Source organism: Typopeltis vanoorti, chromosome 6 (assembly GCF_054136105.1).
Source record: "Typopeltis vanoorti isolate ZY-2024b chromosome 6, IOZ_Tvanoo_1.0, whole genome shotgun sequence".
NCBI lineage: Eukaryota > Metazoa > Arthropoda > Arachnida > Uropygi > Thelyphonidae > Typopeltis > Typopeltis vanoorti.
Genome location: NC_143554.1, coordinates 95,437,067 through 95,456,272, shown reverse-complemented (window position 1 = coordinate 95,456,272; position 19,206 = coordinate 95,437,067). Strand labels below are relative to the sequence as shown.

The 19,206-nt window shown below is 35.1% G+C and overlaps 1 protein-coding gene across 1 annotated transcript in view; it reads right to left on the bottom strand.

Moving 5' to 3' along the window:
• The window catches only part of LOC150105722 (ATPase family gene 2 protein homolog A-like), a 161,985-nt gene that overhangs the window by 16,115 nt on the left and 126,664 nt on the right, over positions 1-19,206 (bottom strand). The window contains exon 12 of the mRNA XM_090395041.1: positions 15,881-16,007. Coding sequence (XP_090251167.1) covers positions 15,881-16,007 — 127 coding nt within the window. The remainder of the gene's footprint in view (positions 1-15,880; positions 16,008-19,206) is intronic.

Sequence of the window (19,206 nt, the reverse complement as noted above, 5' to 3'; positions counted from 1 at the left end):
TTTCATAGTCTGTCTTTTTATTACTGATTTCACACCATACCTGGATGATAACTTTCTTTTACAGACTTTCAAAGAATCCAGTGAAGTTATACACTCTCAAGGCATCCTATATATAGAAACAAAAGCCTCAAACACAATATTTAGAAATCTCTCATACAGTTATTCAGCATAACAGACTTTTGCTATGCTATATTATTTAAAAGTTAAGCATAGCTGTGAACTGCTTACATCTAATATAGATGATTCATATTAATCCATAATTTCTCTACCTTAATTTCCTGAAGAAGCTAACATAAGGAGGTGAGCATTTAATAAAATATGATCTAAAAAGGCTCAAAACTGTATAACTGAGAGGAGACATCCACATAGCCTTTAAAGGAATGCGGAGAACTGACTAGGGCTTCTGACCTAATGTCCAATCCTCACCTTCTTGTGGTGAACTCTGTTGGGTATCTACTTGGACAGTGAACGAACGAGGATGGGTTGCCAATTTGGGATTTAGCCGACCAAATTGTATTCTTATTGGCTTAAACCAAAATACAAAATGATGGTACAACATGACAAAATTTCATGCTGGCTGGGGCGTCGCCCGGTTAAACAAAGCCACCCGTTGTTTTTGCCAGGGAACCAGGGCGAACAGCGAAAAGTCAGCTACTGGAACAAATCTGAAAACACACCCCAACTCAACATCACCAGAGTTAAAGATCGGTACTATCAACATAAGAAGCCTGAATGATAAAGAAATGGAGCTAGCTGAGGAATTAGATAAGTACCAGATTGACATAATAGGGATGACTGAAACAAAAAATACAAAAACTGGTGAGATCTTTTTGAGCAATAAATACAAAATGTTCTATTCAGACAATGTCAATCAAGGAAAAGAAGGAGTAGCTATAGTATTCAATACTAAATACGAGGCTAGTCTTCTTGAATGGCTGGCAGTGTCAAGTAGAGTGATGTGGGCAAATATGAGAATGGGGAACTGGACAATGAGACTTATTTGTGCCTATGGTTCTACAGAAGGTTCTACTAAGATAGAAGTGGAGGAAGTTTTTGAGTCTTTAGAGAAAGCAACTGACACAATGAAAAAGAAAAAGTTGGTGTCCTTTTTATGGATCTAAATAGCAGAGTAGGAAATGATTATCAGACATACAAAAATATTTTGGGAAAATTTGGAGAAAAGAGCAAAGCTAATAATAATGGCAAAACAAATGGTCCAGTAAAACACTTGACCAAAGACCGCAGATATGAGAGTCCTGAGAAAGATTAGAGGCATGAACAGATGGCATCAATGGCCATATCATATTAAAAACGAGGATATTAGGAAAGAACTTGACATTGTCGGCATCCAGGAATGCATTAGCAGAGCTAATCTCAGGTGGTATGGTCACTTAAACAGAATGGGCGAGGAAAGATTAGCAAAACAAGTGTTCTCTGCCAGGTTGGTAGGAAAACAACCCAGAGGACAGACCAAGATATAGGTGGATTGACACGGTACAATGTGCCTTAGACGATAGAAATATAAGATCTGATAATGATAATATTGGAGTCTTGACAAGTAATAGACTGATTTGGAGGAAAATTGTAGATAGGAAGTTAGTAATGATGTAAATTTTTCATGTAGTACTATCATATCCTGTACACCCTTGAGAGTACATGTCAGGAATTTGATGATGAGAAATTTAGGTATTCTATAGGTGGGAGAATCAATACAATTCACCACGGGTCTTACTGGACAACCTTTATGAATTTTTGGGAGAGCCCTTTGAAAAAGGATGCACAACTTTTTTTTTTTTTTTTTTTTTTTTTTTTTTAAATATGTGGTCCACACACAAAAGGCCACAAGACCTATAGCACACTAGTGCCATGTGTGGGCAAGAGGAATAGAGGAAAGGAGTCTGTTCACATTTTGCTTGAACAGCTGGTGGAATGTAATCTTTGGGGAAAGCAGAGTGGGAGATACTGTTCCCGAGGACAGAAGTGGATGGAATAAAAGAGGAGGCAGTGAAGTTGTTTCGGTGAGTTTTAAGATGAACTGTAAAAGTGTGTTGGTTAGCAGTGGCTCTTGTTTTAATGTTTTGGAGGGAAGTGGTGGAATAATAGTGGCCAATTCAGCAGAGCACTGTCCATGAAAGTATCTGTAGAAGAGGAGGCAGAAACTGAACATCTATGAGAGTGGGATTGAAGTAGGTCTCTGTGAAAGAGGGATCATTAATTAGCCTGAACAGCCTGACGGTTGTAATCTTTGGTGAAGGCAGAGCGGGAGATACTGTTCCAGAGGACAGAAGTGGATGGAATAAAAGAGGAGGCAGTGAAGTTGGTTTGGTGAGTTTTAAGATGAACTGTAAAGGTGTGTTGGTTAACAGTGGCTCTTGTTTTAATGTTTTGGAGGGAAGTGGTGGAATAATAGTGGCCAATTCAGCAGAGCATTGTCCATGAAAGTATCTGTAGAAGAGCCACAAGGCAAAAACTGAACATCTATGAGAGAGGGATTAAAGTAGGTTTCTGTGAAAGAGGGATCATTAATTAGCCTGACTGTCCTCTCCTGGGTAGAATAGAGCAATCTTAGTGAGGATTTTGGTGCACCACCCCAAATATGGAAGCAATATTCCCTGGCTGGGCAGAAGACATAGTTAAAATATGGTTGTGCCAGGAAAGACTGGAGGTGTAAGTCAGTCTAAGAAAAGAAATCTGATCGCGTTTGGATCTCTTAATTTTACTGAAGGGGGGAGGAATGCGAGATCTTTCTTGTGCAAGATCAGACAGAACTAAGTTTTAGTGGCATTGAAGTTTACAAGGTTGTTCTTGTCCTACTTGGATATAGCTAGAAGATCTGAGTTCAGGTCCCTGATTGTGGTAGATCTTGAGGATTCTAATACTTGAGCATTAACAGGTTTGTTGAATGAAAAGGAGGAATAGAGTGTACTGTCATCAGCAAAGATATGGAAAGAATTGGAAGTCTGTGAGAGCAGGTCATTTACATAGAAGAGGAAGAGAGTAGGTGAAAGAACAGAACCCTGGGATACTCATGCATTGGTGGGGAAATCTGAGGAGAGTAATCCGTCCATGTCCCCCATGACACGTAGTGAGAAGACAGGTGAGAAAGTTGGCGATCCAGTTACGGGGGGGGGCAGACCATAGGATTTACAATGTAGGTGAATAGGCCCTTGCCAAACCTGATCATCAAATACCTCTGAAATGTGAAGGACAACCACGTGAGTTTCTCCATGGCTTGAGTCCACAGGCGAGTGCTCGAAGCAAGATCAGCTGTAAATTGCGTGAGACAGAATTCATTTTGATCCCAGCTAACAACTTCATCAAGGAGCTTATTTAATTGTTTGTGTTTTTGTAAAGTTATAATTTTTTGAGGCTTTAGAAAAAGCAACTGACACAATGAAAAATGAAAAGTTGGTCCTTGTTGGGGATCTAAATAGCAGAGTTGGAAATGATTGTGAGACATACAAAAATATTTTGGGAAAATTTGGAGAAAAGAGCAAAGCTAATAATAATGGCAAATATCTGTTGGATTTCTGCTCAGGACATGGACTGGTTATTACTAACACCATGTTCCAACATAAAAATGTGCACAAATTCACATGGAGAGAAGAGGCAAGGAATAAGAAAAGTCTCATTGACTATGTTATTGTTGATAGTGATGTTTTCTCCCTGGTGCAGGACACCAGAGTGTACAGAGGATTTGAAATTGGAAGTGATCACTATTTAGTCTTGAGCAGGATAAAATTGAATTTCATATTGAAAAGAATAACATGTAAGAAAGTTTTAAAGCGAATAAAAGTTGAGCAGCTCTCAGATGTGAGCTGTAGACTAAAATACACAAAGATTATTGAAGGAAAAATGAAAGAGTTTGAGAACAGGAATCAAACCTTGGAGATTCAGTGGCAAACTCTGAAGAAAACATTGATTGATTCTGCCAGAGAGGCATGTGGTGAGGTTGTTTGTAAGGATAAAAAAATCAGAACTCCTTGGTGGACACAGGAGGTTAAAGAGGCAGTGAAGGAAAAGAAGAAAGCATACCAAAAGTTCCTGTCAAATAAGTCAGCTTGTGCTCTTAGAGAATATAGAGACAAATGCAAGAATGCTAAACACTCTGTAAAACTAGCTAAACAAAAGTCATGGGAGGACTTTGGCAAGAATATAGAAAATAAATATCAAGAAGATGGCAAAATATTCTGGAGGTTGTTGAAGAAGCTTAAGAATGGAGGAAAGAGTGCTATAAAAGGAATTAGAGATGATAAAGGTGACATGAAAACGGGAGAAAAAGATATCCTTGAAGTATGGAGTAATTACTTTGAAAAACTGCTAAATGAAACAAGCAGTGATAACAGCACAGTGGTAAAAAACACTGACCAGGCATGCAGTCAGGAATACATATCCATACTTGAAGTAGAAAAAGCCATCAAAGGCTTGAAATGTGGAAAGGCAGCAGGAGTAGATGATATTCGACCAGAAATGCTGAAGTATGGTGGTATAAGAGTCTTACAGTGGCTGCACTGCATAGTTCAGAAAGCCTGGACAGAGGGACGAATTCCCGATGATTGGAGTAGAGCTCTCATAGTACCCATATATAAAAAGGGAAATAAAACTGCATGTGAGAATTACAGAGGTATTTCCCTACTTAGTGTTCCTGGCAAGATCTATGCAAGTATACTTGAGAAACGGTTGAGAAGAATTGTGGAAGAAAAGCTTGGTGAAGAACAAGCTGGATTCAGGCCAAATAGAGGCTGTCAGGATCAGATCTTCACTTTACGACAAATAGTCGAGAAAGCATGGGAATATAACAAAGATCTGTATTTAAGTTTTGTCGATCTGGAAAAGGCATATGACAAGGGAGAAGCTATTCAATACGCTGCAGTTATATGGTGTCAATGGGACATTATATCAAGCAATACTTAGTCTTTATTTGAGTTGTAAGTCAGCAGTTAGAATTGAAGGAAGTACAGGAAGATGGTTTAATGTTAAATCTGGTGTGAGACAAGGATGTACATTATCCTTTCTGTTATTCATTATCTATATGGATAACATTATGAAGGAAAGTAGTATTAAACATGATATCAAAATTGGAGATGTTAATGTCAGCTCTTTGCTTTATGCGGATGATGTTATACTTCTAAATAAATCCGCTATAAGTCTGCAAGATTCTCTGACTAAATTGAATAGCTCTTGTAATAGATATGGTATGAAGGTCAGCAATAAAAAGACAAAGACAATGAAAATAGGCAGAATCATTGAAAATGTCAACTGTGTTGTGAATGGAGAACCTGTGGAACAAGTAAAACATTTCAGCTATTTAGGCACGATTTTTACTGAAGATGGTAAATTAAATATAGAAATAGACAACAGAATCAGCAAAGCTGGTATGGTGGGAAGTCAATTGAATAAATTCATATGGAATAAGAGAGAAATTAGTCGGAACACTAAATTAGCTGTATACAAGACAGTGTTCAAACCAGTTTTAACTTATGGATCTGAGAGCTGTGTTAGAAGTAAAACACTTAGCCAAAGACTAGAGACCGCAGATATGAGGGTCCTGAGAAAGATTATAGGCGTGAACAGATGGCATCAATGGCAGTATCATATTAAAAACGAGGATATTAGGAAAGAACTTAACATGGTCAGCATCCAGGAATGCGTTAGCAGAGCTAATCTCAGGTGGTATGGTCACTTAAACAGAATGGGCGAGGAAAGATTAGCAAAACAAGTGTTCTCTGCCAGGTTGGCAGGAAAACGACCGAGAGGAAGACCAAAATATAGGTGGATTGATACGGTACAAAGTGCTTTAGATGATAGAAATATAAGATCTGATAATATTGGAGTGTTGACAAGTAACAGACTGATTTGGAGGAAAATTGTAGATAGGAAATTAATAATGATGTAATTTTTTTCATGTAGTACTATCATATCCTGTACACCCCTTGAGGGTACATGGCAGGAATTTGATGATGATGATGATGATGGTGGAGGTATCCTGTAAAAGGTAGTCTATCTTCCTCTCATAGTTGGCCTTATCCATTACCACTACAGCTTTTCCTTTATCCATTTTCTAAACAGATATATGGTTCTTTTGTCTTAATGAAAACAATGAATGGATTTCAGTACTAGAAAAATTACATGGAGGTAACTTGCTTCTAAAGAGTAAAGCATCAACTTCAAAGCACAGTTTATTAGCATCTTTGCTTGGAAGTCCTGACAAATTGTGTCCAATGTTATGCAAAAAATAAAGATACTGAATGGATTTAGATACCACAGCAAAATCATGACCTTTAGCCAACACACTAGCCTCAACATCAGACATCATAAGAGCATCCAGAAATGTTCATAACCCATTAGTAGGAGTGTTGTCAGCAGTAAATTTTTGCTTACAGTATGATGATTCATATTTTTGCAGTCTGTAGGAATGTCTTTCATAAGAGCAGGCTGAAGATTGTTCAGAAACATGTAGAACAATATCCAGTAATTCACTGTCGAGAGTAGCTGAACTCCTTCTTTCAAGATCTAAAATAGACTGAATGTTAGATGCTAAATCTTTTTTAGCCAATCAAAGTTGGTTCTGTATCAAGGAAAAACTTGTGCAAATAAAAATTGCGTGAGCTCCAGGTGACTGAATAGTCTCTAAATCTAGCATATGTATGAATAACTGCTGTATCACGACATTTTCTGAGAAAGGCAATCCATGTACGAAGCTTACCTTGTAAAACAGACAATTTTCTTAACTTGCCTGTTAGTTTAGCAAATTCTTCCCCTAAAGGATAACAAGTCTAATCTTTAAAGATATCTGTGGCATAACTAAATACAACAAATTACATGATAACCACAGTAATTAACTTTAAAGAAAGTACAGATATTTTGTACTGAAAATAACATACACTTGATACAAGATACAAAGCTCTTGCTACGAGCTAGAAATTAATATATTAATAAATAAATAATATTAAAACTATTTTTGATGTTTACATAAAATGATAAACGATTCTTTCACATTTATTAACTGTCCATATTGGACAATCCAGATCATTCATCAAGAATTCCACACATTTTCTTGAAAAATCAAGGATATTGAAAGGTTAGTCAGCTTTGACATTGTTTCTCTTTTTACCAACATTTCGTTATCTGACACTATTAGTTTACTATATGATGATTCTCCTTCTGATGTTGTGAAGATTTCTGAATTTGTTATGCAATCAGGATATTTGAGCTGATAAAAAAAAAAAAGTATCTACAGACAGGTTAAAGGCACTGCCATGGTTAGCCCTCTGTCTCCACCTTTGGTAAACTATTTTTTGAACCATCTGGTAGATATCTTGTACTCATCCATTCATTCCCAATGCTGGGCTTGCTAGATTTCATTACCTCGATGATGGTTTTGCTGTTTGGCCTCATTCTGAAAATGAACTTGCCATTTTCCCACAATAGATCAATAGCCTTCATCAAATGCATTCAATTCACTATGGAAAAAGAAAATGCTGGTAGTTGAATGACCATCCTTGGACATCGTGTCAACAATTGTTTATCAAACACATACCTTTACTGGTAGATATATTTATCAAAAGTCTGCTTATCACACCTCTCAAAAAATTGGTGTTATTAAGTCTTTAATTAATAGAGCACATAATGTATGCTCCTCTCCCTCAAGCTTGCAACAAGAACTTCTATCAAAATTTTAATGGAATTAAATGGTTGCAACCTTCATCAAATCCTATAAATTATATATTTAGTTTAATCCTTTATCCAAGTGTAAACAAACAAAGTTTGCGCCTGAAGTATCTTCAGGACTGGGGCAACTCATGGCAAAGGTGGACTGAGTTCTGATTATTTTCCTTAGATGATACCAAGGTTGAAGCAATGAAGAAGTCATATTTCCATATGCCAGTTGCTAAAAGTTGTCACACCTTATTATTAAATTACTCTGGATTAGAGAAAGATGTTGGTAGTTTTTTCACTTGGTTAGACTATAAATTATATATTTAGTTTAATCCTTTATCCAAGTGTAAGTAAGCAAACAAAGTTTGCACCTGAAGTATCTTCAGGACTGGGGCAACTCGTCGCAAAGGTAGATGGGTGGCTTAACCGATCTGGGTAGTGACCCCTCCCATAATGCATAGCATTATACATGTCTGCAAGGATATGTGCTTTGCATTATGGAATACTAAGGAAAGTGATCAGAACTCAGTTCACCTTTGCCACGAGTTGTCCCTTCCAACTTTATCAAATCCAGCAGATAACTGATTCCTGTGTTCCAATATTTAAGGATTCAACAGATGAGTATAAATCCGTTATATTTCTGATATCTCTGAACCTATTGGTAGAATATTGTAGGAGTATCACCTTATTCTCATATATTTTCCTATCAACAAAATTTCTTATCTCATCTGTAAAATATATGAGTGACAGTATTAATTCACAATGCGGAACATAAGAATATAATTATTATTTATTTCACTTATTTACTAATATTTCACTGGTACAGTATGGTGCAAAAAAACAGTACTGAATAACTACATGATGATATGTACATAAACAACTTTAGGATATTGGCTGAATAAAGCATTGATGACAGCAGATTATGTGCTCGAGATGGGCATCTTGTCTTTCAAGACAGGGTTTGTAGTGCATGTAGTGCACGATACCGAACGCTTTCTGTCAGCTGTCAATCACACATCAAACTTCTTGGCGAGCATGCGCACTCCATGAAAGTGGCAAACGAGAAACTAAATACAATGGCTGACACATATATTACGTTAGCGTAACAAGGATATCTCTTCAAAACACAACTTAATATTTTAAACTACAATAAAATTTTTTAAAGTAACACAACTATTCAAATCTGGTAAGTACATAAATTTTTAACTGCTTTACATAGCATTTTTGACAAATCAATTTCAATAACGGGCACATCGCAAGTGCCGACAATGCGTGTTATGAAACTAAAACTAATAAACAATACCAACATAAACAATACGTAAAAATATTCAGAATTTTAAATTATGATTATTTTTACATCAGAACCTCTCGATTAAGAAAATGATGATACTATTGCAAAACTGAAATGACGAACAAACTGCTGACAAACATGTTGTCGACTTGGACCATTTGGTCTACCAACACCATATGAACGAAAATAATGCTCAAAAATAAACATCTTTTCTTCCAACATCAACACCATTGCTACAGCTAAATGTAATACCATAGACTCTACACGTGCTTTTCTATTAATGTGATTGCAGTTGAGTGGCATATTTCATGTTGTGTGTACTGAAGAGGATGTTGAAGTTCAGTACTGTTCTTTTTGCACCATACTGTATATAAGTCCAGCATCTTCTGAGTGCAAGGTTAAAATACAGGACACTTCATATATTCCTGGATGTGATAAAGGAGAGAGTTTGTCCTTAGGTGAGCAGATGATAGTTGCCAATTTGACATATAATTTAAATGTGGTTCAGAGCTGATATTTATTAATCACTCTAGATACCTTTTTGGATGTGTCCTGAACATATGGGATGGTAACAGTTTTGCTGTAGTCTTGTGTATTAGGTAATGCAGGAGATTTCTGGGTAGTATTTTTTTCTATTCTTTGGGGAGTATAGTTATTGACTAAAATAAAGTGTGATGCAAGCAAGTTCAGTAATAAGAGCATTGTCATTGGAGCAGATAGCTCTGGCTTTGTGAGATAGTGTTTTGAGGATACCATATTTTTGAGTTGGATGATGGTGTAACTGTTTGTGCAAATATCTTCCTGTATGTGTAGGTTTTTCTATAAACAGAAAAGGATAATGAACCATCAGGAAGGCATGCGATTAGTACAATCAAGGAAGGGAGAACAGTCATTAGTTTCCTGTTCCATTGTTAAGTGGATTGTAGGGTGTTGGCTATTTAAATGCCCTAAAAATGTGTCTGGATCATGTGGCCAAATAGCAAACACATCAACATGGTGCAGCCAAACCTCTGGTTTGAGAGTATTTCAGCAGATAACTGACTAGAATCATTTTGCATTAATCTAAAAATCAAGATGAAACACTAAAAAGAACAACAATTCAATTGAAAGCACTTATTATGTGCACTATTGGCTACAGGAGAATAGCTCCATCTCCATTAATAGATATTCAAAATAAATTACAATAAATTAATTTAGTTAATAAATTATTTTTAAATATAAACAAAAATTTAATTACAAATTAAGGAACACATGAATAGTGAGTGTTAGTCAATATAACTTTCCGAAATTGAGAAAGTTTTAGGCAATCGCTTTCTTTGTAGTCTTTCCAGAAGAAAGTAACTTTTTTGCAATATTTATTTTAGTTCCACTGAATCCCATGTTTCATAGATAATGCTGGGCTTGCTAGATCAGATATGTTGGGTTCTTTAAGCGAAATGTATTCCTGATGTATTTTAAGATGAATTTGTGCAGATCGACCAGTTTGTCCATAACAACATAAGCCACAAGAGCAGGGAATTCTGTAAACTCCAGGATAAGAAAGAGGAGGATAGTTGTCTTTAGGTGAAATAAGGAAGGTATTAAGTTTGCAAACCGGACAGAAAGTGACTTGTATGTTAATCTGTGAAAGTAATCTTGCTATTTTTTCTGAAAGTCCTTTAACATATGTAATACAAATTCTGGTAATTTCTTTTTGAGGCCGGTTAGAATGATAGTTATAATTATTATTTTTACAATAGTTTTTACATTATAATCATTAGCAATAAAGGTAGTTCTGATAATCAACAGTTCTTTGTTTAGAAGAGAATCTGTAGAACAAATTTTGAGCTCAGTCAAACTAAAAATTTGATTACACCATATGTCTGACAAGAGTGTTGATGAGAGTTAGAATCAACGTATTTACAAGTATGAGTTGGTTTTCTATATACTGAGAACTGTAGACTACCATTTGGTTTGATGTAGAATGAGAACATCCAGAAAAGGAAGACAATTATTATCTTTTAATTCCAGTGTAAATTATTTAATTTGTGCAACAGCTCTAACTTTTCTTCATTCAGTGAATAGGTAGCAGTGAACTCAATGTTGCATACACCAAGTTGATAGCATTTAGCAAAATGGGCACTCATTAGTTGAACAACCTCTTCTGCATCTTCAAATTCACACCATCTGCATTCAGAAGTTATTCTTTCATATTTATCCTTTCTTTTACTTGCAGCATATTGACAGAATTCTTGTGGGTTGTCTTTAGCTTGCAGAGCCAGTTTCTTTTTGCACTCAGGCTTAGCTTTCTGTACAAGAGTTATGACTATTCTAGCCTGCTGCTTATAATTTTCATAACGAATACCATCCTTATATGCACAGTATTCCTTCCACATCTTCCGTTTCTTAAGAATCTCTTGGAACACATTCTGATATTGCATCATATAAGTATTTTTAGATTACCTTGATGGACCTGTGTTTCACTCAGGATTTCTCCATGAGTACAGATCACAAAGATGCCTCCAACAATCTCAATCTTGAGCCTCTCTCTTCCATGTTATATCCATAGATTTCACTAGTGGATCTTCCCATCTTATAGGTGATCTTCCTGGTTTTCTCTTTATTCTTGGTTGCCAGTTGAGTATTCTATATGTCCATCTGTTATCCCTGAGTCTGGTTATGTGACCTGTCCATCTCATCTTGCTTTCATATATTGCAGTTACCACATCTTTTATGCCTGATCTCTTTCTTAGTTCCGTGTTTCTAACATGTTGCCGATATTACAAATCCTACGTTCTGTTGCCCACTGAGTTATTCTGAGAGCCTCTTCTTTTCTTGTTGTGTTCCATGTTTCTGATCCATATGTGAGTGATGGAAGTATGTCACTATTAAATAGTTTTGCTTTCTCAGAAATGTCAAGATTTGGATCAGTAAGTGTTTCTTTTAGTCTGCTGAATGATAACCATGTACCTTTCTTTCTTTTTTGCTAGTTCTTCAGATAAATCATTATTCATTTTTATTGTTTGTCCTAAGTAATTGTAGGAGTCAACTTGTTCTATAGGGATGTTATCAATACATAGGTGATTGTCACTTGTGTAGATGTTTTTGATCCATTTTGTTTTTTCTAGATTCATTTCTAAGCCTATCTTACTGCTGTTTGTGTATATTTTTTCACCCATTTCTTCTAGGTCTTTTGGGTTGTGGGATATCAGTACCAGATCATCAGCAAACATAAGGATTTGTAGTTTTTTACCATCTATGCTTATTCCTCCATTTAGGTCTATTTTTTCAGAATATATTCTAAAGTGCTGGTAAATAGATTTGGGGAGATCACATCACCTCAATTGACGGACCCTCTCTCTTTATATCTATATTTATAGGTTGATCAAATAGTGTTATTTGTGTGGTCAGATTTTTGTTAATTTCTTTTATCATGTGGATGTAAGTAGGATCCACATTTATTTCCAGTAAGGCACTGATGACTGCATTGTGTTCTATGGTATCAAATACTTTTTTAAAATCAATAAAGAGGAAACATAGAGGGATTCGGTAATTCTCTGCATTTTTCTGTTAGTATGCATTTTTAGATATTTTTAAGAATTCTTAGATATCATCTAAGAATTCTTAAATGTGTTGAAAGACATGCATTGGTAGTACATAACAGTTTATTTAACAGTATTAATTCATAACACAGAATATCAGAATGACATACAGGAAGAACTGTTGGCATTCACATTGGAGAACATAAAAAATTCATTTTCCAATATTATTATGCCAAGTCGGAACTAGCAGACCATGACTTGAATACTCCCTTCACACAGAATTGGATGGAAGAATACAGAAGTGCTACATAGAAGTCATTATAAATCAGAGAAATTATTTTTGGAATCAACAGCAGCTTTAAAACATCTTCCGATCCTCAACAAGTATGGCTGTATCAATTTACCAAAAATCTGGAAGACAGTCATTTTAAGATCAAATTAATAGTTTATTTTTCTCTCTCTTCATCCAACAACAGATGGCACCAATTAGGACTTTAGTTCCATGCCTTGTCCATTACAAGTTTTTTAACCAATCTCACTGTTATACTAAATTGTTGCAGTTTTGTGTACTGTGACAAACTGTGTTTGTGTTCTGAAGATGCTGGATATAATACCAAAGAATAAATATACCATTAAATACATTGTCATGTACTGCCAACACATAAGCCTTTCTACTCATTTAAAATATGGCTAAATTGTTGTATTATCATTTAGTTATTAAGCAATTTTCATTGTTCTTCAAAACAATTCAAAATTATAATGATTCAGTACAGTGATTTTTGTGTGTAAATCATCTCTGATTCCATTGACTGACAAAAAAAAATTTTTTTTTTTTCCCTGGCTTGACCAAATTTAATTATTTAGGACTGCTATTAAAATATGTCAAGTCATTTCAATTGAAACATTTTAATGTTAAAATCTTACTTATTGTTTGCAGAATAACTGCTGAAAACTGTTCTGGATTCAACTGATGTGATAATGAATGGTGTCATTATACAAGAAAGTGATTATAAAGCAATACCTTGTTTATGATTGTCTATGATTACTTTCTTACATATATTATCTTATGCTCAGTGCTATTTTTATTGGTGTTTATTTTATCTTAAATCACACATCATATGTGATTTTTAAGATAAAAATAAATAATAAAGAAAAAATTTAGAAAACACCTTAGCTTACTCACAGTACTAATGTATCATAAGGTTTACATATATGCATGAGTGGGAGATGAATTTCATTGTCTGATGCGTGATTACTGGAGGCCCCAAAATGGCTTGAAAAAAGTTTCATGTTTTGTCTCTACAGCAGTTTTCAATTATGTAAAAAATAAAAATATATACAATTAATAAAAAAAAAAAATGAACAAAAAACCTTAACCACCCATGAACCTAATGTACTATAGGATTTTATATATTATTGCCACCCATAAAAGGTTTAAAACTTTTTATGGGTGGCAGTCAAATAATGTGCATGGTAAAGATGCCTTATTACATAACTTGCATGAAACAAAATAAAGAAATGCACAAATAATATGGTCTCACAACTCGTAAAGTCTATGTGGTATGTCTCAGAACAAAGCCTCAAATGAATGCATTGCATGAGTGTATTTTTCCTATCCTGCTCATATGAGAGAAGGAATAAAATGACAATGCACAAAGTACATTCAGAGTGTAAGGTCTGATTAAGAATTAATAATAATAATAAAATAAAAAAAACTAGTAGGGAAGGAAAAAAAAGTTTTATTATATGTCAATATAATAGTCACCATTAACTTCCAGGCATTTTTGGTATCATGGCACCAGCTTCATCAGCATCAAAAAAATCTGCCAATGAGTTCAACCACTGAGTCATACTGTTCTTCAGTTCCACATCTTCTATAAGTGCTGAGATGGGAACAACTGCTTCATATGCAGGAACAAGAGGTAGTCATTGGATGCAAGGTCTGGGCTGTAGGGTGACTGGTCGAAAAGTTCCCACTCAAACTTCCGAATTTGGCAGACAATTCGAGCTACAGCGTGAACCTGCCCATTATCATGCAAAAGCATGACCCCCCTGATGACAGCGTTCCTCATCTTTTGTTCTGAATTGCTTGTCTGAGTTTCTTCGGCATTTCACAATATGCATCAGCAATAGCTGCGATTCCTTGCTGAAGAAACTCCACAAGTAAGATCCCTTTTCAGTCCCAGAAGACAGTGCCATCATTTTTTTTTAACTGATAGTGCCTGTTTGAATATTTTTGGAGATGATGAATGGCACCACTGCATTGATTGTTGTTTTGACTTGACATTTGTTTATAAAATCCATGTTTCGTCACCACTCATGATATGAGAAAAAAATTCATCTCCTTCATTTCTGTAACATAACAAAATTTTTGAGCTGATTCCACTTGCTGCTTATCGTATGCACATTGGTCAGAATTTTGGGGAGCCATCTGGCACACAATTTCTTATACCCCAGCTTTTCTGTCATAATTTCATCAATGACTGAATGCGAAATTCAAAATAATAATTCCGTAATTGTGAAACAACAATTCTCACAAACGTGTTCACTCTTTCCACCAAATTGTCTGTCACTACACTTGGCCAAACTGTACTCTTCGTCATGAACATTGTTGCATCCTTCTTTAAACAAATAACACCATTGCCTAACCTTACTGTCACTCATTACATTAGGTCCATAAACCTTACACAGACATTGGTGAATTTCTGCAGCACTACTGTTTACCATCACACTGCAGACCTCACAACTAGCAGGATATTTTATCACAGCACTCATTATATAAATTATTCATAGAAGACAACAAACAATAATGCAATTAAAGTGAAATGGTCAACAGCTAGCTGTTGAGTCACTCTATGCTACCACACACATGCAAGATCCCTCTCACATCTTATTTGGCAGTATATTCTGAATGGATCTTACTTTCTGGACAAGCCTCGTAGTAAAAACATTAGAATTGTAAATAATAATTATAATATAAAAATATAAATTTGGAACTATAAGAAAAATCATCAGAAATGTGCTGCCAATTAATTCACACTATGTATTAATTTACTGCAGTACATCTATACATTCAACTAATTTACAGCTTATAAATTTATAATTTACACATAACAGATTGAAAAATGTATGACATGTGCTACCATGTTACTAACATTTTAAATAAATGTTTTTGAAAAAAGAAAATTAGAATCGTGTGTTACAGCAAATTCAGAGAGATCAAGGAAAAAAGTAGTTCGTTGCAGTGAAAAATTTGCTATAGTGAATTGGAGCGTTGGCTAAGACACACTTTGATAATTTGTTTTAGTGACTGAATGCAACATAAGGGTGGGTGCTAATGATGAGAACTGACAATATTGTCCTAAATTACTAAATAAGGTTCTCAAAGCACAAAATTTAAAATGATTACCTTGTCAATCAAGTCTGGTCTGTTGGTAGCTGCTACAACTACTACACCTTGTAATTCTTCTATCCCATCCATTTCTGTTAAAAGCTGAGCTAATACCCTTTCTCCAACACTATGTCCACCTGAGGAACTATCATAATCATTAACAGAAATGTTAATATAAAATGAGATTTCTATTCATTCTGAAACAATATGCTGCAAACAGTTAAATTTCAAATAATTAAAAAATGCTTAACCTAATTTGGGCTTTAGGTAAGCATGCAGAATATCAGACAATGCATTTAATTAATGAAAACAACATATAATAGTGAAAATACTCATTTCAATGATTTGTAGTTAACATTAACAGAACATATCAACTGAAATGATCTCAACATATAAAGAACACTAAATTATATTTAATATAGTGGGTGTAGGCTAACCATGAGTCTTATGAGGTTCACAAGTACTAACCTTCTCCAGGGGCAGACTGGCCAGGCATGCTACCAGGATTTCCCAGTGGGCCAATGGATGAATGGTCCTAAATATCTGCTATGGTGTTTTTTTTTAAATCATTCAAGCATTGCTTTTATTCAGAAAATATAATAATTAATAAAAAGGTGGTTGGTGAAATAAACACATGACAGTGTAATGAAAATACTTGGGTAGCACTTTACAGCAATGAGTAACATCGTATGCATCCTATTCAGATGCTGTGAACTATCATCCATCTGTAGATCATATACTTGAACAGATGAACATGCAACTACATATTCAGCATTTCTAACTAGACGTATCTGTGGCTGCGAAATAATAGTAATAACTATTATATAGTGTCATTATGTAAGAATATACCCATAAATATGTCAAAAAAGGAAATGCAAGAATTTAAGCAATAAACAGATAAAAATTTTCACAAGCCACTTCAAAATCACAGGATACTTCAGTTGTGAATGTGATCAACCATTCCCTGCCACCATCATCATCATTACCACCAAATGGAAATATTGATGCAGACACTGTTATTTCAACAGAATTTGAAGAAATGCTAATTTGATTCTGCAAAAATATAAGCACCATAAAGTTTGGTGTAAACATCATCAGCATTAACAATAAACAGGAATGTAGAGTATACACCTGACATTAATTGAGTTATTCTGTCAACTTCACAATGTACTGATATTTCCATGTATAAATCCAAAGAGCTGTTAAATTCAGATCATTTGCTAGTAACCCCCCCCCATCCCCAGCCCAAAGATCTTATGTCTTTACAGTCATCCTCATATCAAATGAGCATAAATATAATGAATGCAAAAGTGAATAATTTAAACTGAAATATATCGATTTTTAATTGACCAGTGATTTATAAACATACAACACCAACAAGTTTCGTTGGCATTGTATGAAGAAGCCGAACAGTCAATGGAGCTGTTTGGCTTCTTCAGGGATTCTAACGGTAACAGTAAACTCAAAGTGGCTAGTACAGAGAAATTGGGGTAATGCTATTGTATAAATTAAAAATTAAAACAGAACGTAACACATTACACGCACAGAGCATGTTGTATTAGTCACTGTTGTTTGAGCATGCACTGTAGTTTTGAGCAAAATTAAATTCTGGCAAACTGAGCGATCTTATTAAGGTTTTTTCGACACTGTACCTGCATACAGTGTCGAAAAAGATCGCAAAACTTCTGAGACCTTTCAACATCAGAGTTGCGTTCGAACCTGTCAAGACTATCTGCCACATCTTTTGGTGATCTTAAAAGATCGCCAAAAGACATTGATGCGTTCTTCAAATACTGGCGTGTACAACATCCCATACTTGTTGTGGGATGTTGTACATACCTAAATTATATAGGTAGATGTCAAGAAGCCTCGAAATCTGAAAAAAGAACGTGTAGGAGATGTTAATAACAACAGAACAGACAATTTAGAACTAGCCCATCATTTCACGATTACAAACTACACCACTGATTGGGATAGAAGCTCCATGCCTTATCTAGAAGAAGACTTCCATTGTAGAAACTTCAAGGAAGCCCAAGTAGTCCTCCGTTCTGGAGAAAATCTTAACAGAAACCAGGGAATGATAATAGCTGACATATGGAAAACCTTAATAAGATCGCTCAGTTTGCCAGAATTTCATTTCGCTCAAAACTATAGAGCATGTTCACACAACAGTTAGCAGAGCTAAGCCACTTAAACGGAACGGGAGAGGAAAGATTAGCAAAACAAGTGTTGTTTTGCTAATCTTTCTCTGCCAGGTTGGCAGGAAAAAGACTCAGAGGAAGACCAAAATATAGGTAGATTGATATAGTAAAAAGTGCCTTAGAAGATAGAAATATAAGATCTGATAATGTTGGAGTCTTGACAGGTAACAGATTGATTTGAAAGAAAATTGTAGATAGAAAGTTAGTAATGATGTAAGTTTTTTCATATAGTACTATCATATCCTGTACACCGCTTAAGGGTACATGTCAGGATTCTGATGACGAAGTATTTCAAATATGAGAATCTTTATGAAGAATTTGCATATTGGATTTTAAGAATTTTGAAAATACTCAAAATTGTCTATAAGAAAATGTCCTAAAACTTTTTTAATAAGCAAGTTATTAAAAAAAAAAATATTAGCACAGACATCACAAAAGAAATAATACATGTAGAGCAGATGACTTTTCAAGAAAATGGGAAAAAATTCAGCTCAACTCTTACCGAAGTTGTATGGAAATATTAACACTGACAATGATAACTGCAATTAAACGTTGATAAATTGAATGAACTTTCAGTAGCAGTAACTGGACTTTTAATAAGTTGAATTATTGCTATTAAAAATTGTACAAAAAGCATTTTTTCCCCAAATGCACATTAATATGTAAAAATAATGAATGAAAAGACTCTAAGAGAGGTGTTGGTCAAATACTTAGTCTATCCCTTTTCCAACTAACAAGAAGCAGATTCAAATTCTGCCATAAGCATGGCCGTTTGCAACAGTCCTCAGATGACAGATGAAATTCAATGTCCAGTGTAAAAACCATCATCCTGCTTACTGGAGTCCTGAGGTGGTTTGAAAAAGTTCCATGTTTGGTTTCTAGAGCATGGTTTATAAAGCATGAAAAATAAATATATAAAAACAAAATTAATAAAAATAATTAAATATACAATAATAATATAGGGGGGTGCTTAAGGGACAAAGCTGTATAACTGAGAGGAGACCTCCACATAGCCTTTAAGGGAATGCGGAGAACCGACCAGACCTTTTGACCAAATGTCCAATCCTCACCTTCTCGTGGTGCACCCTGTTGGTATCTACCTGGATACTGAACGAACGAGGATGGGCAGATAATTTGGGATTT